General features: G+C 39.7%; 1 protein-coding gene across 1 annotated transcript; it reads right to left on the bottom strand.

Annotated features, from left to right (window-relative positions):
- Nucleotides 1-9,821: 9,821 nt before the first annotated feature.
- Nucleotides 9,822-18,562, bottom strand: LOC106091336 (uncharacterized). The gene is made up of 3 exons (XM_013257824.2): nt 18,318-18,562; nt 13,731-14,219; nt 9,822-10,183 (listed from the first exon to the last, which is right to left on the bottom strand). The coding sequence occupies exons 1-3, from the start codon at nt 18,475-18,477 to the stop codon at nt 9,981-9,983; spliced, it is 852 nt and encodes a 283-aa protein (XP_013113278.2). The 5' UTR covers nt 18,478-18,562; the 3' UTR covers nt 9,822-9,980.
- Between the last annotated feature and the right edge of the window lie 3,386 nt (nt 18,563-21,948).

Genomic DNA, 21,948 nt, shown 5'->3' with positions numbered 1-21,948 from the left:
TGCCCATACAATGTCAACTACAATCGTGTAGTATATATTTTTACACATTTTATTGTAACCACAAAACATTGAGGTTGTTGGTGTGTTTAATTTAGAAAACCAAATTTTTTATATACGCAATGTAAATAAAATAAACCGCATTTTAAGTTGAAGTAAATGCTTAGGGGGGACCAACACCGTGAATTCTGCTACAAAAAATTAACAAAAATATGCATCGGTGAATCGACTAATGATTGGAGCTTCTAGGGACTCTAGAAGTTATGACGGCAAGGGGGCGAATATTGCTTAGTTTTTAGACATTAGTGTTCTTTACATTTGAAATTTGGTTCAAACTTCACGTACAAATTTTCTTGTGATCCACATCTTGGCACTGTTACTCTATGTTAGAGATACGGAACATCTTTTAGCATTGGGCATAGTAGTCATTGAAAATGTAAAGTATTTTACATCAATTTTTAATTTCTGGTTGTCTGGATGTCCGAAATTTGGCCCAGTGAGTTCTGATATCGTCTCGAATTGGGCCATATAGGGAATGTGGACCAGATACTCTACACAATATTCTATACAATACTCTATGTTGGGAGATCGGTCTATATGGCAGCTATATCCAAATATGGCCCGATCTGGACGATATTCAGCAAACAGCTGTAGAGGTCTATCAAATCGCACTGTTTCAAATTTCATCTAAATCGGATGAAAAATGAATATGAGCTCATGGGGTATTGAACTCATAAAAGGGGCATCGGTATATATGTCCGTTGCAAATGCAAATTTTGCCCATGAACATTACATTAAGGAACAAGGGCAAACTTCTCACATATCGATGAGTGCAGTCCGATTCAAGTTTAAGCTCACTGATAAGGGGCCTCCTTTTTATAGCCGAGTCCGAACAGCGTGCCGCAGTGAGACACCTCTTTGGAGAGAAGTTTTACATGGCATAGTACCTCACAAATGTTACCAGCATTAGGAGGGGAAACCCACCACTAAAATTTTTTTCTGATGGTCTCGCCAGGATTCGAACCCAGGCGTTCAGCGTCATAGGCGGACATGCTAACCTCTACGCTACGGTTGGGTCCAAGTATATGTCAGTTACATCCAAATATATTTCGATCTGGACCATATTCAACAAACTGGTTTAGAGGTCTATCAAAACTCACTGTTTCAAATTTCATTAAAATCGGATGAAAAATTCTCGTTTTATGGTTAAGAGGTGTACTAAAACTCGTTGTGCCAAATTTCTTCGAAATAGGATGAAAAATGCTCCTTTTATTGGCTCATTACACAAAATCGGGAGATCGGTATATATGGCAGCTATATCCAAATATGGTCCGATCTGTACTACATTTGACAGAAATGAGTAGGGGTCTACTAGAACACACTGTGCCAAATTTCATCGAATTCGAGTTATAAATGGATCTTTTCTGGCCTCAGTACCCTATATGGGGAGATCGGTCTATAGGGCAGCTATATCCAAATATAATCCGATCCAAACCGAACTTCACAGATGTAACCCGCACTTCACAGATCTAAACCGCACTTCACAATGAATAGAGATCTATTAGAACTCACTGTGCGAAATTTCATCGAAATCGGATGAAAAATGAACAATTTATTGGCTCAAGACTTAAAGTCTGGAGATCGGTCTACATAGCGGAGATCGGTCTACAATTTATGTTTGTTTGTCGGTTTGTTTGTTTTTTTTTCTGCATAGACTCAAAAACGGCTGAACCTATTACCTTGAAATTTTTACAGATTATGTGAGTTGGCCTGGAAGAAAACATAGGCTATATAATTTTTTGATATCGGGAGAGGGACGGACCCTCCCCCTTACCCCAAAAGTACTACCCAAAAATAAAAGTGGACGGATCGAGACAATATGGGATTCAAATGAAAGGTATTTAGGAGAAGAATAGGAATTTCATAATAAAAGTTGGGTCCAAGTACCTGGGGACCGCTCCAGTCCCAAAACCCCTTAAAATTGGTTTATTTGACGATCATGACGATATGGGACTCAAATGAAATGTATTCGGGAATAGATTACGAATATGGTCAGAAGGTAGGAATAGGCTTTATAATTTATTAATAACGGAAGGCGGCGGACCCTCCACCGTTAACCCAAAAACATCACCCAAAATCAAAAATGGAACGATAAAGACAATATGGGTATCAAATGAAAAGTGTGCGGGAGTAGATAAGGAATCTGGCATACAAATTCATGTCGAAATGTAGGGTGTCACCCCACCCAAAATGGGCACATTGGCCAATCACGGATATATGGGACTCGTTTTCTTTGTTTTGTATAGACTGAAAAACGGCAGAACCGGTTTTCTCGAAATTTTCGCATATTGTGTAAGTTGGTCTGGAAGGAAACATAGGCTATATGATATGTCCGTATTGGAAGGGGGACGGATCCTCCCCCTTATGTCAAAAACACAACCCAAAATCAAAAGTGGACCGATCGGGACAATATGGGAATCAAATGAAAAGTATAGGAGAATAGAATATGAATATGGTATTAAAATTTGATTCTAAGTACCCATCGGGCCGCCCCAACCCCAAAACTCCCCCAAACAGACATATTGGATGTTCATTTCAATATGGGGCTGAAATGAAAGGTATACGGGAGTAGATTTCGAATCTGACATATAAAATCACATCGAAGTATAGGGTGTCACGCCACCTTTCAAAAACGCCATTAGACCCATACTTGGCTGAACCGATTTTCTTAAAATTTTCATAGATTGTGTATGTTTGTCTGGAAGAAAACATAGGCTATATAATTTTTAGATATCGGGTGGAGGCGGAACCTCTATACCTTTTTGGGGATAATTTTTTAAATGACCATGCATGGCATTTTACCTCGCAATTGTCGCCAACATTAAGAGGGGATAAACACCGATTTGTCCGATGTTCTCGCCATGATTCGAACGCGTTCAGCGTCATAGGCTACAATGGCACGAATTCGATATTCACATTCAGGGGAAAGGGTCCCCACCCTAAAAAGTTAGTAGAGAGTTAAAGAAGGCGCAGCGGAGCTGGTTCGGCTAGTACATAACTAAAATCCGACTGAGATCAGGTCAGGTTTATATACAAAGAATACGAAATCATCAAAAATTGTTTTGAATTTTTTTTTTTGCCCAAGATATCTCCAAAATCATATATACCCAAATATATACCAAAAATGTATTTGTTGGATATTTACCCAATTGTGGGTAAATTGTGGTTTTAAATAATTTTTTAGTTCATATTTTGACTCGTCTGTCCCAATAACTTTATTCCAAAATGATTCAGGCATATTTAAATACTTTTTTGCAGAACCAAATCGTTGTTTTCTATTGGCTGCTCGTAGGAGAGGTTTTTTCTTAGCGAAGACACTGTTTAAACCCCTTTCATTAAGTCTTCTTTGATGACAATTTTGGCATAATTGAAAAGATACAAAGCTCGTACGGAGAGATTAAATTATTTGTGATTTCTGATCAAACGCGTATTCCCCTTTTCGTTTGCTCATTTACCACAATTTGCCTTTTCGAGATGTAAAGATTGCATCTCTTTTGCGGCTTAAGTAGAAACGTTCTTAACCACCAATTTCAGCTGAAGAGGAGAGAAGGACGTTTCGAAATCGATATCAAGTTATGGTCGGATTCGGAGTTTACAGACCGATTCAGACTATATTTAACACGTATATTGAAGTTTATGCACAAAATTTCAGCCAAATCGGATAATAATTTTGTCTTCAAAAGGCTCAAGAAGTCAAGTTCCCAGATCGGTTTATATGACAGCTATATCTGGTTATGAACCGATTTGAACCATACTAAATACAGTTGTTGGAAGTCATAACAAAACACGTCATGCCAAATTTCAGACATATTAGATGGGAATTGCGCCCTCTGGATGCTCAAGAAGTAAAATAGGAAGATCGGTTTATATGGAAGCTGTATCAGGCTATAGACCGATTCAGACCGTATTTAAAACGTATATTGTAGGTTATGGGAGAAACCTTAGTACAAAATTTCTCCCAAATCGGATAATAATAACGCCTTCTAGAGGCTTAAGAAATCAAGATTTCAGATCGGTTTATATGACAGTTGTATGAGGTTATGGACCGATTTGAAGCATACTTAGCACAGTTGTTGGAAGTCATAACAAAACACGTAATGCCAAATTTCAGATAAATTGGAAAGGAACTGCGCCCTCTAGAGGCTCAAGAAATTAAGACCCCTGATCGGTTTATATGACAGCTTTATCAGATTATGGACCGATTTCCCCCATACTAAGCACATTTGTTGGAAGTCATAACGAAACGCGTCATGCAAAATTTCACCTGAGTCGGATAAGAATTGCGCTCTCTAGAGACTCAAGAAGTCAACATCCAAGATCGGTTTATTTGGCAGCTATATCAAAACATGGACCGATATGGCCCATATACAATCCCAGCCCGACAGCCCGAACAAAATTTTGTAGTGCCGAGGTGACCAACTTTGAAGGCTAACCAGTGGGCCCTAAAATTTTGCATATAAACTGACATACCTCAGCTATAACCATGTAAAATTTCATGAAGTTATCTCTATCCGTTCCAAAATGGCAGACTTTTTTCCACTTATTTTTTTCCCCCACCCCACTGTGCGTCGGTCAAACACGCATATTTTTTGCCTACTGCCCTGACAACTAACTCCAAAAGGTCCGGAAAAAACTAAGGCTGCTCTTGAACTCCGGCGGCTTACAAACTATAATTGTATGTGGTTTGATTGACAGACTACACCTCAACACTACCAGAAAGGACGGAAAAGAGTACTGTACGCTTAACCTGCGGTCTTACCAATACAACACTGCCAAAATACAAGTGTATGGTGTAGTGAAGCCCCCGCTGAATATGACGCTTCCAACAGTTGTTCCAAATGAAAGTTTGAAGAAAACATACGATCAGATCACCGACTTAGCGTATACTCATTTCTTCGCACCAAAAGCTATCGGGGCTTAGTGGCTAATGACCAGTTCCCCAAAATTTTGAAGGCCGGCATGATCCAAACATCTTCGGTAGCGAAGTGGGCTACCGAAAGTGGTCAGGTAGAAATCCGTGCAAGAGAGGAAGGGCAAGAAAGGCAACTCTTGCCCTATACACCTGCAAGAGAGCCATTGGTAAAAGTTGGGTGTTTAGACCGCGTGTCATACATTGGGTATATACTGCAGTTGTCAGACCTATAATGCTATATGGTGTTGTGGTCTGGTGGACGGCACTTCAAAAGTCCACCTAATAGTTTGTTTGTGCATCACAGCCGCACTGAGGACTACACCATCTGATGCACTGAATTTAATGCTACATCTTATGCCTCTGGACATTGTGACTAGACAAATTGCTACGATCACTGCCGTGAGGTTAAGGGAGCTTTCTCATTGGTCATGTGGCGTCTACGAACATTGTGTTATCCTTGATACAATATCCGATGTTCCAGGCAGTGTGGAATACATCCTACCTGAGCCGCTTTTTGATAAATAGTATTGTACCATTATTCCTGATAGAACCGATTGGAACGGTACGATAGAACCGATTGGAATGGTAAGATAGAACCGATATCCCTGGTAACAGAAGTTACATAGACTTCTATGCGGATGATTCCAAACTAAACGACCAGGTGGGCTTTGGGGTGTACTCTAAAGATCTAGAACTGGCCATATCGAAGAAGTTACCCGACCACTGCAGTGTGTATCAATCAGATATCCTTGCAATCGTCATTGCGACGATTGGCATAAATATCTTCTTATATAGCCAGGTAGCCATTAAATCCCTGGAGAACGTATTTCTGAACACAGAAACAGCCCCCGACTATCGCAGATATCTCAACGAGATGGCCGAACAGTTCAAAATTCAACTGTTCTGGGTGCCGGGCTACAGAAATATCCCGAGTCTGCGGGACTGGGAACTACCCTACACATGCCATGGATACTGCAATCTGTGGGTATGCCTCCAACGTCATGTAAACTTAGTTTTCATGATCAGGCCCGAATGACAACGAATGATAGATCTCAGTCATTGTTTCCGTCATGACAGGTCACTGTCTAATCGGAAAACATGCTGACAGACTTAAGGTTGCCAGCTACGATTTTTGCAGAAGCTGTGGGGACATCGAAGAAGAAGAGACTATAGAAAACCTTCTGTGTGTGTCCCGCAAGGCAGTCAGAAGGGGTTTCACTTTAGGTTCTCATTTCTTTGAGAACCTGTCTGATCTAGCGGATGTGAACATTCACAAGTAAGTGGGCTTTTCACTTTAGTTGAGTCTAATGGCAGACTGCCACTTAAACCTAACCTAACCTTACCTAGCGGATGTGAACATTCGCAAGTTATTGGGCTTTTTAAAGCGATCTGGATGGTTCAACGGTGGGAACTTGAAGGCATCTTCCTTCTTCTGGTCCTGTGGTATCACAATGGACGAAAACGTCTAAGTGAGTCTGATGGTAGACTGCCACTTAAGCCTAACCTAACCTAACATATGATCCAAACATCCTTCACGATGCCCATCGCCCAAAGCAGCATAGTTGGATGGACAATTTCCGGTGCCTGTCAATACTAAGTTGCACTAATGCAAGGGGGCCGGCCGGCATGTTGTAGCCAGTTTAACAAAACTTTACTTATCCTAACATGAATTGCTTTTACAACTGAATTACAAAAAATTGAATCTTTGAAATTGTTTAAGTTTCTTTAACTTTAGTTTCTCTCCCGAGGATTTACTTATTATGCTCAACATGGTAACCTATTATGCATTCTATGCAATAGGGCCAAAAGCTTGCACTCAAATGGATAAAAGACGGCCATGTTGAACAAATTTCCAATTCGCCTTTTCGCAAATCTATGCAAATTTACCTTTCTTGCACCGCCATTATATCACTTGTGCAGCATCATCTCAAAAAGAGGGCAAGGACTTGCTGAAACTGAATAAACTGTAGCTGTGAAATCTGACCTGTTGCCTTTTATTTCCCCCGTTCTTTCTTATACCCACCACCGAAGGATGGGGGGTATATTCATTTAGTCATTCCGTTTGCAACACATCGAAATATCATTTTCCGACCTTATAAGGTATATATATTTCGGATGTCGTAAAATTCTAAGACGATTTAACGATGTCCGTGTGTCTGTCCGTCTGTCCGTGCGTCTGTTGTAATCACTCTACAGCCTTCAAAAATTCAAATATTGTGCTGACATTTGGCACATATATGTCTTTTTGATGCACGCTAGTTAAGTTCTTGAATGGGCCAAATCGGACCATATTTGGATATGGCTTCTATATAGACCGATCTGACGATAATGGGTCCATATGCCCATAAATGCTTTATTTTTTATCCGATTTCGCTGAAATTTGAAACCGTATTTAAGGCCTCCTGACATCTGACCCAAATATGGTTCAGATCGGACTAGATGTAATTATGGCTGCCATATGGACCGATCTCCCGATTAAGGCTCTGAAGCCCATAAAAGCTTTATTTTTTAACCGATTTCGCTGAAATTTGAAACTGTGAGTAGCTTTAGGCCTCCCAACATAGGACCCCAATATGGTTCAGATCGGACTATATTTAGATATAGCTGCCAATCTGCCGATAAAGGGTCTGAAGCCCATAAAACCTTTCGCTGAAATTTTAAACAATGGATAGTTTTAGGTCTCCCGACATCCGAGCTTAATATGGTTTAGATCGGACTATACAATATTTAGATATAGCTGTCATATAGACCGATCTGCCGAATAAGGGGTCTAAAGCCCATGAAAGCTTCGTTTTTTATCCGATTTCGCTGAAATTTGAAACTGTAAGTAGTTTTAGGCCAACCGCCATCTGACGCAAATATAGTAAAGATCGGACTGTAATTTGATATAGCTGTCATATAGACCGATGTCCCGATTAAGGGTCTGAAACTCATAAAAGCATTTTATTTATTACCCGATTTTGTTGAAATTTGAAATACAAAATTCACCAGTGACTTATATTTATTAGACCACTCAATGTCGGTGCCGGATTTGGGTGCATAAGTTATCCAATTTTCACCGGATTGTGACGAAAAGGGGGTTTACATATATACTCGAGGTGGTGGGTATCCAGTTTGGCCCGGCCGAACTTAATGCCTTTTTACTTGTTTTTATAACCTACATCACTACTGTGGTACAGGGTATTATAACTTAGTGAATTAGTTTGTAACACCTTAAAGGAAGAGAGATAGACCCATTGATAAGAAAACCGATCGGCTCAGAATCACTTTCTAATTGAATTTAGCTATGTCCGTCTGTCTGACTGTCCGTCCGTTCGTCCGTCTGTCTGTCCGTCTGTCCATTTTAATTTGTGTACAAACTACAGGTCGCAATTTTCATCCAATTGTCTTCAAATTTAATATGGCCATGTTTTTCGGCCTAGAGACGAAGCCTATTGAAATTAGAAAAAATCGGTTCAGATTTAGATATAGCTTCCATATATATGTTCGTCCGATTTGCAGTAATAATGCAATAAAATGGTCACTTGTCAACCGATTCTCTCGAAACTTGGCAGGATGGATTTTCTTATGACCCTCGATATTAAAAGATAATATAATTGAAATCGGTTCAGATTTGGATATAGCTCCCATATATATGTTCGTCCGATTTGCAGTAATACAGCAATAAAATTGTCATTTGTTAACCGATTCTCTCGAAATTTGGCAGAAAGGATTTTCTTATGACCCTCGATATTAAAAGAGAATATTATGAAAATCGGTTCAGATTTGGATATAGCTCCCATATCTATGTTCGTCCGATTTGCAGTAATACACCAATAAAATGATCATTTGTTGACCGATTCTCTTGAAATTTGGTAGGAAGGATTTTCTTGTGACCCTCAATTTTACTGGTGACTTTCATAGAAATCGGTTCAGATTTGGATATAGCTCCCATATATATGTTCGTCCGATTTGCAGTAATACAGCAATAAAATAGTCATTAGTTAACCGATTCTTTCGAAATTTTGCAGGAAGGATTTTCTTATGACTCTCGATATTTCTGGTATAGCTCACATATATATATATATATATATATATATATATATATATATATATATATATATATATCGCCCGATTTTCACTCCTTATTCCAATCTTGCCAAAATTTTGTACAACGCTTTCCTCGACGAATTGCACAAAATCCATAAAGTTTGATCGAAATCGGTTCAGATTTAGATATAGCTCCCATCTCCCGTCATTTGTCAACCATAGTTACTACATTTTGAACATATTTGCTTTGCTCGAAATTTGATGCAGTAATTTTAATAACCTATCTGAATACATACGCCGAGGTCCATCAAAATTGGTTTAGAATTAGATATAGTCCCACTTTTGTATTTAAAGGGTGGGTGGTGGGGTTATATAAAGTCGTCACCGCCCGACTTTTGCCTTTCCTTACTGGTTTTTTTTAACTCAATGTCAGTGCTAGATTTGGGTTCATAAGTTATCAAATTATTACCGGATTGTGACGAAAGGGGGTTTACGTATATACCCGAGATGGTGGGTATCCAAAGTTCGGCCCGGCCGAACTTAATTCCTTTTTACTTGTTTCCCATATTTCACACTTTGGGAGCATCACTATAACAGCTACTTGCTACCCAACTTGTACTAAGCAATTGGTCAACAAATGCGAACTGTATCTTAATTACAATAATACATGGACCGACGGACATGCAGACATGATTGCATCGAATAATGAAGTAATACCAAGTCGCTTGGTATACCAAGCAATGGGTCTTGCTCATAGCTTTGCACACCAATTCACAAAGTTATTATACCCTATTCCACAGTTGTGGTGTAGGGTATAATGACATTCAATCTTAAACTAAGTCTCTTTTTATTCACAAAACATTGGTATAAAACATATCACATGTAAGATTCTTATGCTAAACCTAACATTAAAATTTTCAATGGTCTCATTTTCTTTTTATTTTCTGTAAATGCATTATAGTCTAAAAAAAGTTCATTTTTATCAATTGATGCAAGAACTCATTCTCAGTTTGTGTAAAAATGAAAGTTGCTTGTTTAAACATCCCGTTGGTCCTAGTATGTGCAGGGCAATGTGGTCGGTGCAATCGATTACGCCATCATTGTTACAATCCCTTTGGAAGCGTTTTATGTAGCCTCGAACAGTGTCAGCCGCACATCTGTCATCATTAGCACAACGGAGATAATCTGAAAGATTAGAAATTAGAATTAATGAAACCGAATCAGAAAGCCGTATAACATGGAATATTAAAACTAAGACCTAAGTTTGGCAAATTTTTTAACATAAATGATATTTAAATCCTTTAGATTGGCATATAAAATATCGACGAAATTGTGTATTTTATGTGCATACACTGAACCAAATTTGTTAATGAAAACAGCAAAAATGTTTGCTGAAACAGCAAGTTTTTGTCTGGTAAACATGGGAAAGCAGACATTACTGCTTTCTCAGCAAACATAGGGCTGTTGTATTAACAAACATTTCTTACTGCTATTTCAACTAACAAAATCTGCTGTTTTGAGTACACAACTTTTGCATAAGTGTATTTTTTGGTCCAAGGACGAACGCTATTGATTTTGAAAAAAATCGGTCCAAATTTAGATGTAAGTCCAATATATATATATCTTTCATCCGATGTGCCCTTTTAAAGCTGTAGAAGCCACAATCTGGTCCAATCCTTAAAAAATTTGGCACGAAGTATTTTTTTAACGACCCAAAATGCTTGCAAAATTTTATTGAAATCGGTTCAGATTTAGATATAGTTTCCATATATATCTTTCATCCGATATGCACTTTTAAAGCTGGAGACGCCGCAATTTTGGTGCGATCTCTACCAAATTTGGCATGAAATGTTTCGTGTGACGTCTCAAGATGTGTGCAAAATTTCATCTAAATCGGTTCAGATTTAGATATAGCTCCCATATAAAACTTTCGTCCGATTTGACCTATTAAGGCTGTAGAAGGCACAATTTTGGTGCGATTTTAACAAAATTTGGCACGAAGTGCTTTTTGTGACGTCCCAATATGAGTGCAAATCATTTCATCATCATAATCGGCTCAGATTTAGATATAGCTCCCATGTATATCTTTCATCCGATATGCCCTTTTAAAGCTGTAGTAGCCACAATTTTGGTCCCATCTTTACAAAATTTGGCATGGAGCGTTTAATTCCACGTCTTCATATGTGTGAAAAGTTCCATAAAAATCAGTCCATATTTAGATATAGCTCCCATATATATTTTTCATCCGATATGGCTGTAGAAGCCACAATTTTGGTCCCATCCTTACAAAATTTGGCATGGAGCGTTTTATTCAACGTTATCATATGTGTGCAAAGCTCCATAAAAATCGGTCCATATTTAGATATAGCTCCCATATATATTTTTCATCCGATATGGCCTTTTAAGGCTGTAGAAGCCACAATTTTGGTCCGATCTCTACAAAATTTTTCATGAGATGGTTTAATTGACATCCCAATAGGTGTGCAAAATTTAATCAAATTCGATTTCGATAAAACTTCCATATGTGTATCTTTTATGCGTTTCGACTTTTAAGGCTGTAAAAGCCACAATTTTCGTACCATCGTAAGAAAATATTATGAGGCTTTATTCGATATTTCAATAGGTATGCAAAATTAAAGTCTGACTAAATTTGGATATAAGTGCTATTTATTAAAAGTATTACGTATACTCGGTGGTGTAGGGTATTATATAGTCGGCTCCGCTCGACTTTTGCCTTTCCTTACTGGTTTCATCTTACACACCCTTCATAATTAAGCAGCAGTCATTTTCAGCAAACAACAGACTTTTCAGCGCAAGCCTGCTGCTCTGAAATTGCAGAACTACTGCTGTAATAGCAAAACTACTGCTACAGTAGCAGCATAACAAACGGCTAGTACTCAGCAGACAGTGTTTGCTGTTTTCAGCAATCTTTTTTCTATAAGTGTACTGCCATTCAGATATTTCGCTCCAATGTGAATATCATATTGGTGCTCTACTCCCAAATACATTTCTTTTCAGCCTAATATTACTATAGTTGGGGATGCTTTGGGGCATATATCAGATTTGTAATCTAGTCTCAAAAACCTTTCATTTGAGCCCCATTTTTGTAATTTTTGGTCTTTATATTTATTTGACTGATTTTGAAGGTGGGGCGGCCCCCTTTAAATATCCCACCCTATATAAGGATACCAAATTTCTGTTTTTGGGTTATTATAAACAAAACTAATTTTCGCTTAAATCGCCCCACATCGAGATCTGGCGTTATTGAAAATAGAGTAAGGGGAGGGTCCACCTATTAAAGTTTGAATGTTAAATCTACTTCATATCTTTGGTTGTGGTAGTGTATTGAAGTAGCCAAACCCTTGGCCGCGAAGGTGGATATCAAATTCATACTCTACTCCCAAAAACCAGATTTGAGCTACATGTTGCTTTAGTCGGTATACATGTGTGATTTAGGGGGAGTTTATAAGGTGAGACGTCCCTGAAACACTAGGCCATAAATTAGATATCAAATTCGAGCCCCTTTTTTCCATAATCCACGAATATGTACAGTTTGAGAGATATGCAGGGTAGTCTGGTCAACCACGCACTTAGCCCTAAAAAAATATCAGCATCGTGGTCTACTCTCAAATTTCTTTTATTTGAGCCACAATTGCCATTGGTTATGGGGGGGAGTTTATGCGGTGAGACGATTCCCAAAAACTTGGCCTCAAAATTAGACATTAAATTCGTTTTCTACTATCAAATACCCATTATTTATTGCCATAGTAGGCAAACAATGCAGGTTTGAAAGGATTTTAGGTAATATCAGCATCGTGCTATAGCACGGTTTTGTTTGAGCTCTATAATGTCAAGTATATTGAAGGTGGCTATGAAGATATTCAGGGCTACGGGTCTCGTTCAGATCCACACAAATTAATTATACACCTACACCACCACTGTGTTACAGGGTATTAAAATTTTGTGCATTTGTTTGCAACGCTAAGAAGGAGTAGAGCTAGACCCATTGTTATGTATACCGATCGGCTTAGAATCACAAACGTTGCCAGCAATAGGAGGGGAAAACCACCGTTGAAAATTTTTTTTGATCGCCTCGCCAGATTTCGAACCCTGGCGTTCAGCGTCATAGGCGGACATGCTAACCTCTGCGCTACGGCGGCCTGCAAGATATAGCTCCCATATGTATGTTCGTCAGATATTGGGTAAATTCCAATAACATTGTCATTTGTTGAAATCAGATTTGTACTCTACTTCTAAATACCTTTGATTTTGTACCCATATTGGCCAAAGCGGTAAGTTGTTCTGTTGGGTGGTGTTTTTGGGGTGGGTGACCCCACCAACTCTTATGATGAAATCTTAATGCCAAGTTCGTACTCTGCTCTTAAATACCTTTCATTTGATACCCATATTGTCTCAGTTGGTAAACATGGCCGTTACGGTGGGTTTTGGGATAGGGCGTCCCTCTAGGTTTTATAGCAATTTCGTGTTTTTGGGGTACCATTAGATGGCATACAAAAATTCGTTTAAATCGGTGCACTCATCTCCGAGATCTGGCGTTTTTGAAAATTGGAATAAGGGGGAAGGTCCGCCTAAATTCCAAACAAAATTGAATGTCATGGGATTTTTCTATTATTTACTTTCTTTGTTTTAGATTTACACTCACATAGGCGTTGATAAAATGCCATATTATATTTTCTTTAACATTAACTAAACGGAAATTCATATTTCATACCAATTTTTTCAGGGTCCTCTTCATCGAAATCGTTGAAATTGTCCATGGTAAGTTGTTGACCTCCATCCATCCAATATGATATGCTTATACCATAAATCCCACATGGATCATATAGGGAGCATGTTACTGGCCGGCATTCATTGAGGGTTTTGCATAGGCATCGTAAACAACTGTCATTCAAAACATTTTTTGTCACTCCCAAGTTCAGATTGTAGTCATCACTCTCCGAAGATGGGTAGTCAAATCTGGGAGCATTATAGTCATTGTCCATTACATAGGATTCTGTTGATTTGGTGGTGGTCAAAGTGATGGACGAAGGATCGTCATTAGGATAGGTTATCGCTTCAATGTAATCTTCTCTGCTATTGGAAGCACTGTAGTCGGCTTCGATATTCTCTATGATTTGTCGAGACTCTTCTATGGCATTGGACGGTTGTGCCCGTTGCACAAGTGGAGGCACAAACAAAACATCATCCCTAGAAAGAGTTACTGAAATAAAAATAATATTTAGCAGACATTAGCTAAGATTATACAAAAATATATAAGATTATACAAAAATATATAATATAATTAAAGGTATTTTAGCCATTCCTTAGGTTATAATGGGAGGAAGATTTGGGGCCAAAGTAGTATTGCCTGTTCGTCTGTTTGCTGTTGAAATTTTGCTATCGAAAATTTAATCAAAAGTTCTAAGGTATCGGTAAAATTTTAGTCGATTATAGTACCATAAAACCAAGAAAAGCAAGATGCCTTCTAGTTCCTACCATTGACTTACTACCAGATAACTATAAAAAGCGAATTTTTGAATTCATAAATCAGATCCACAGAGATTTATTCGCTGCCCAGCTGCCTGAGAAGATAAGTATGCCAATCGTCGCACAGTGGGAGAAAATCGCTAAAAGTAGTAAAAATATACCGTATGAGAACAGGTAGAGATATCTCTTTGAAATTTGGAATGGTTACAGCTGAGGTGTACAAAATTTCATGTCATCCTCAGGGAAGGCGTTAATGTCCTTCTTACATTTCAACACTGTTCGTGATCTTTCCGTCCTGGTTGTTTTGCCACTATGGCCATTTTACTGTTCGTAAAAAGGTTCACAGTCGAGATCCTCGCGTTAGTAACACATCACATCACGCATACTGTGATGCCCGGATCTCTGCCTGCAGAATCGCTTTATGGTCAGGCAGTCTAAAACAGATCTCAGTCCCTGTGTTCTCAATGTAGATCCCCAGGCCCCCTCTGTCCTCTAGCTTTGATCCATCCGTGTAACATGATATTCCACATGGCAATACTAGGATTCCGTCAATCCAAGACTGTCCGCTGGCAGCAGTGGATCGCACTCGACCTCAAGTGTCGTCTCAGGTATCCAATCGGAAACCTCTTCCATTCCTTTCAGGTTTCCTATTGTCGCGATGGTATGAGCTGTTCCTATCCTCCATCAATTCTCCCATCGCCTTAAGTCTCATAGCCCCAAAAGCTGCCTCACACTTATAGCCTGTTTGTCGACGTCGAATGATTGCTTTTCATTCGTCTGGGCTTCTTTTTTCGATCTATATTCGTCTATATAGACGGTTTTTAGTATATATTTTAGATGAGTTTCTTCGAATTTCTTCCGTTTTTGCTAAAATTGCGGTTTAAACAAGCTCTTGATTGACGCGAAAAATTCGTTTCAAGATAGACAAACAGGCTATTAATCTGTATGCCTATGTGTCGCATATCTAGAATGGTTTCCATTGCCCTAGTAGGAGTGGTCCTCATCGCTTCGCCTATGCCAAGACAACGTATTCTCTGAACCTGTTTTAAAATCCTAACGTTGCACTTTTTCTCCATCGCAGTCCACCAAACTACTGAGGCATACGGTCTAACGTATTGGTCTAACCACGCTCCTGTAGAGCCAGTGGACTGTCCTCGGGTTCAGAACCCATAGTGCCTAACATTAACATAGTGCCCAACATCTGTGAGCCTTCTCAGTACGCTCCTGAATTTGACTCTTCCAATTCAGTTTCCTGTCCAGGATCACACCTAAGTATTTACCTTGTCAGATATCGCAATCGTTTTATGGAGAAAACGTAGTGCGTTAAATTGGCCTACCTTCGTCTTCCACGTGAACTGGCAGAGTTCATTCTTCTCTGGGTTAACATTGAGACCCCTAGGTCCAGCGCAGTCGTGTGCCATCTGCAACACCCTTTCGACCTTCTGCATAGCTGGTTCGTATCCTTACACCTTAGAAGTATAATGACATTGTCTGCGAAGCAAACGGGTTAAAATCCCTCCTCACTCAACATCCGTTATAGGTCATTTATGGTGACCACCCATAGGAGTGGTGATAAAATTCCCCCCTGTGGCGTGCCTTGTGTCACTTTCTTCCTTATATTTATGTCATGCTACACACAATTTATCCACTTGTTCCTTAGCATATGGTTCTTCCAGTCTCTAGGGATCGGATACCGGTCTAAGGATTGGATCAGTGTGTCGGTCCGCTCATTGTTAGAAGCACCCTCGATGTCAATGCAAAACCACCAATGTGCACGTTTTGGCATCGAAGGATTCATCTATTTTTTGCACAACCTCGTGCAGGGCAGTCTCCACTGACCTTCCCTTGACATAGGCTTGCTGTTTATATTGGGTTGCCCAAAAAGTAATTGCGGATTTTTTAAAAGAAAGTAAATGCATTTTTAATAAAACTTAGAATGAACTTTAATCAAATATACTTTTTATACCCTCCACCATAAGATGGGGGGTATACTAATTTCGTCATTCTGTTTGTAACTACTCGAAATATTCGTCTGAGACCCCATAAAGTATATATATTCTTGATCGTCGCGACATTTTATGTCGATCTAGCCATGTCCGTCCGTCCGTCCGTCTGTCCGTCCGTCCGTCCGTCCGTCTGTCTGTCGAAAGCACGCTAACTTCCGAAGGAGTAAAGCTAGCCGCTTGAAATTTTGCATAAATACTTCTTATTAGTGTAGGTCGGTTGGTATTGTAAATGGGCCATATCGGTCCATGTTTTGATATAGCTGCCATATAAACCGATCTTGGGTCTTGACTTCTTGAGCCTCTAGCGTGCGCAATTCTTATCCGATTGAAATGAAATTTTGCACGACGTGTTTTGCTATGATATCCAACAACTGTGCCAAGTATAGTTCAAATCGGTCCATAACCTGATATAGCTGCCATATAAACCGATCTTGGGTCTTGACTTCTTGAGCCTCTAGCGTGCGCAATTCTTATCCGATCAGAATGAAATTTTGCACGACGTATTTTGTTATGATATCCAACAACTGTGCCAAGTATGGTTCAAATCGGTCTATAACCTGATATAGCTGCCATATAAACCGATCATGGGTCTTGACTTCTTGAGCCTCTAGAGTGCGCAATTCTTATCCGATTGAAATGAAATTTTGCACGACGTGTTTTGTTATTATATCCAACAACTGTGCTAAGTATGGTTCAAATCGGTCCATAACCTGATATAGCTGCCATATAAACCGATCTGGGATCTTGACTTCTTGACCCCTAGAGGTCGCAATTATTATCCGGTATGCCTGAAATTTTGTACGACGGATCCTCTCATGACCATCAACAAACGTGTTTGTTATGGTCTGAATCGGTCTATAGCCCGATACAGATCCCATATAAATCGTTCTCTCTATTTTACTTCATGAGCCCCAATGGGCGCAATTCTTATACGAATTGGCTGAAATTTTACACAGGTCACCAACATATAATTTAATTGTAGTCCGAACCGGACCATATCTTGATATCGTTTTAATAGCAGAGCAACTCTTTTCCTTTATCCTTTTTTGCCTAAGAAGAGATGCCGGGAAAAGAACTCGACAAATGCGATCCATGGTGGAGGGTATATAAGATTCGGCCCGGCCGAACTTAGCACGCTTTTACTTGTTTTACACTTTTTTTCTAAAGCAAGCTAAAAGTAACAGCTGATAACTGACAGAAGAAAGAATGCAATTACAGAGTCACAAGCCGTGAAAAAATTTGTCAACGCCGATTATATGAAAAATCCGCAATTACTTTTTGGGCAACCCAATATTTGAGTAGTTCGTTGGATTTTCTGCTCTTTACCATGGTATCCACAATACGTTCCATGGTTTTTTATTAGAAATGATGTAAGGCTTAGGGGTCTATAGGCCTTTGGTGTCGCATAACTTGCCTTGCCGAGCTTGGGTTTAAATACCACTCTTGCCTTCTGCCAGGCTTTCGGAGTATATACAAGTCCCATGCACGCTGTGAATATATTGGCCAGGTGGGGCGCCAGATAGTCTGCCTCCTTTTGTAGTAACGCCGAAAATATTCCATCAGGTTCGGGTTTAAAGCTCCTCAAGAATTCCTTCGCCATAATTTCAGTAATAATAAACCTTCGACCAACATCATTATTCCAAGATTCTGGCTCTCCGTCTCATCTCTCTCTTTTACTTTTAATATTTTTTTTTTTCTGTTAAGCCGAGTGTAATTTTCCTAATGCTGGGTTCTTTTTTTACCCTCCCAGAGTATGAAACTTTGAATTTATGCTTAGCTTATCACCATTTATTTCATGCACGGATTCTTACGCCTCGATTACATACCAACACCTTTGGTTGGTTGTATACGATCATCGCCGATATTAAGGCGTCCTAAATGGTGTTTTTGCTGCAAGTGCAGATATATCGAACCGATCACTAGAACGAACGAAACCAGAAAGGCCGCTATAATAACTTTTTGACTGAGTTCATTTGTCAGCACCATTGTGAGGATTTAGCGCAAGCTTAAGTTAAAAAAATTTAAATGAAAAAATGTTGATGTTTGTTCACAGATTGCACAACACAAACTAAATCTGTGGTTTCAATTTAATGCTGTGCATGCTTGCTTATACGAAGCACAACAACCCAGCAACTGATAAAATGTTCTTTTTCAATTTCCTACTGATAACCTTTGAAACACACCACATCTAACTCAGAGTTCCAAATGAATTGAATCGTTCATTGACTTTGCCATAGAGACTGTTTGAAGAAATTTTGCTGGCTCAGTTTGTTTTCTGTGATGCGTTTTAAAGGCATTCTTTAAAAGACTTTGGAGTAGGGAAGAAATATAAAATTATGTTCTACGATCATTTTTACATGTCATTGTTGTGCATTTTATTGCAACGCCATGAGGTTGAAGGGCTAAATCAATCAATAAAGCCTCTAGGGCCTGAAAAAGGAAAAACAGGTGTCGTTTTATATAAGAAACACATGATGACTTATGAAAGCTAAAACTTAAAAAATATCCATTTGGCCCATACTTGTTTGTATGACTACTCCGAACCCCCGAAAATGCCATGTTCAGACGGCAAAATTGCAAATTTTGCCCATGAACATTCCACTAAGGAACAGGGGCAAATATTCAGACGGCATTTGAACGAAATTTTGTTTCAGCATTATTATAATTATTGCACCGATGGCCATATTGTACAAACAATCTGATGCATACGTCTTATCTGCATCGCCCTTAATTAAATTTTGCAGCCTTCTTATTATTACGCCGAGTTTCTGCTATTTCAACATATGCTGCATGCACACAAAATTATCAGCAGGACTGAGGATTCCTCAGTCGAGTTTGTATGTATGGAGTGTTGCAAAGAGGACATTACGTTAAATATAGCATATGAAAATATTTAATTTGTTTAATAATTGGGAAAAGTACAGCTAATAGATAGGGTTGTCGAGCGTGGTTAATGTGGTAATTGTATCATAGATGCATTTTCGCTGTAACTACGATTCAAAAACAACATACCAATGCACGGCCCTTGAAGCCATCACACTTAATATGGTTGAAAAGTCTTCCAACCAAAGACGAAACGCGACCCAAAGTGGTTGGTGTGCGATGCTATCTTTGTATCCATAGAAAAGTAGGGAGATCGTCATATGGTAACTGTATCAGCCAAATCGGATAATAATTGCGCCCTCTAGAGGCATAAGAAGTCAAGATCCCAGATCGGTTTATATGGCAGCTTTATCAGGTTAATGACCAATTTGAACCATGTTTGACACAGTTGTTGGAAGTCATAATAAAACACTTTACGCAAAATTTCAGCCAAATCGGATAGGAATTGCGCCCCCTAGTGGCTCAAGAAGACATGACTCAAGATTGTTTTATATGGCAGCTATATGAGGTAATCGCCACAACGAGGGATACATGCAATCCCACAAACCCATGCGGTTGGGGCGCTGGGCCAGTAACCCTCCCCCGGAAAACATAGAACTACTATGAAAAAAAATAAATAGTAAAAACGGACAAACGAGCAGACCAAGGATATTTTCTACGAGCGCCTAGAGAGAGAATATGACCGCTGCCCCGCCCATGATATTAAAATCGTTCTGGGAGATTTTAATGCGAAAATAGGGAAGGAAGAAATTTTTGGTCCAACAGTCGGAAAGTTTAGCCTCCACGAGACAACGTCCAGTAATGGGTTGAGGCTGATAGATTTCGCCGCGGCAAAAAACATGGTAGTTAGTAGCACCAGATTTCAACATAAAAATATCCACAAAGCCACATGGCTGTCACCCGATCAAAACACGAGAAACCAAATTGATCTCGTTGTGATAGATGGAAGGCATTCATCCAGCGTGTTAGATGTACGATCGATCCGTGGAGCGATATAGATTCGGATCATTACCTTGTTGCAGCAAAGGTTCTCACCCGTTTGAACATGGCGAGGAAAGTACGATCTGACACTGCACGGAAGCTGGACATTGAAAAGCTGCAGACACAACAAATGGCAGCGGCATACTCCACTCGACTGACCCAACTGCTTGATGAAAGCACCCCTTGTTCCGATGATATAATGGCGCAGTGGCAAACTATTGCCCACTCCATGGAAAATGCCGCGAAATCCGTACTTGGGTACCGAAAGCCTCCTCCAAAAACCCATGGTACGACCAAGAGTGTCGAGATGCTACTGAAGCCAAGAATGCGGCATATAGAGCAACCCTACAATCAGTAGCAACGCGCCAGATGAAGGAGAGGTATCGGGAGAAAAGGATAGAGGAGAAACGTCTATTCCGCAGAAAGAAAAAGGAAATGAAAAGACGTGAGTGCGAGCGAATTGAGATGTACAGGAGTCAGAATGAAGTCCGGAAATTCTACCAAAGAATTAAACACCAAACCGATGGCTTTGGTGCAGGCACATCCTCCTGCAGAGACAAAGAAGGAAATCTGGTAACTGACACAGACAACATGCTGAGGATATGGAAAGAACATTTTACCCAACTGCTAGTGTCCGATGTTGGCGGCGAAGAGGATACCGCAGAACCAATCCCTGATGATGGTATAGAATGATAACCTCTTAGTCAGAATGAGGTCCAAGTAGCAGTAACCCGACTAAAGAACAACAAGGCAGCAGGAGCCGACGGGTTACCCGCTGAACTATTTAAGACCGAAGGCGACACGCTGATAAGGCGTATGCATCAGCTTATCTGCGCAATCTGGCTAGAAGAACGCATTCCCGATGATTGGAACCTCAGCATACTATGTCCGTACACAAGAAAGGAGACAACCGAGCAGATAAAGAACAAGGAGAAAGTTGGGAACCACAACTTTGAGATAGTCAGTAACTTTATCTACCTCGGCACTGCCGTAACCGAAACGAATGACACCAGTTTTGAGATAAAGCGAAGAATAATACTGGCAAACAGATGCTACTTTGGACTAAGTAAGCAGTTTAGAAACAAGGCCATCTCTCGACAGACGAAGACTACACTTTACAAGACACTGATACTACCCGTGCTGTTATATGGTTCTGAAGCATGGGTACTTGTGGAAGCAGATGAGGCAGTGCTTGGAGTATTTGAGAGAAAGATTCATCGTAAAATATATGGACCAGTTTGCGTTAACGGAGAATATAGGCGACGTATGAACAACGAGCTGTATGAGCTGTATGACGACGATAGCATAGTTACACGCATCAAAATACAACGGCTGCGTTGGCTAGGTCATGTTGTCAGAATGGATGAAGAAGCTCCAGCAAAGAAGTCTTTTGAAGGCAAACACGGTGGTACACGCAAACCGGGAAGACCAAAAGCCCGATGGAAAGATCAAGTTGTGGGAGACACCTCGAAGCTTGGTGTCAGAGATTTTAGAATGAGCGCAGAAGATCGAGGCGCTTGGAACGCTATTCTACGTTCGGCTAGTGGAAGAAATATTCTGTCATAGCCAATTAAAGTAAAGTAATGTAAGTAT

Source organism: Stomoxys calcitrans, chromosome 1 (genome assembly GCF_963082655.1).
Source record: "Stomoxys calcitrans chromosome 1, idStoCalc2.1, whole genome shotgun sequence".
Taxonomy (NCBI): domain Eukaryota; kingdom Metazoa; phylum Arthropoda; class Insecta; order Diptera; family Muscidae; genus Stomoxys; species Stomoxys calcitrans.
This window is presented reverse-complemented; position numbering and strand designations above follow the sequence as displayed.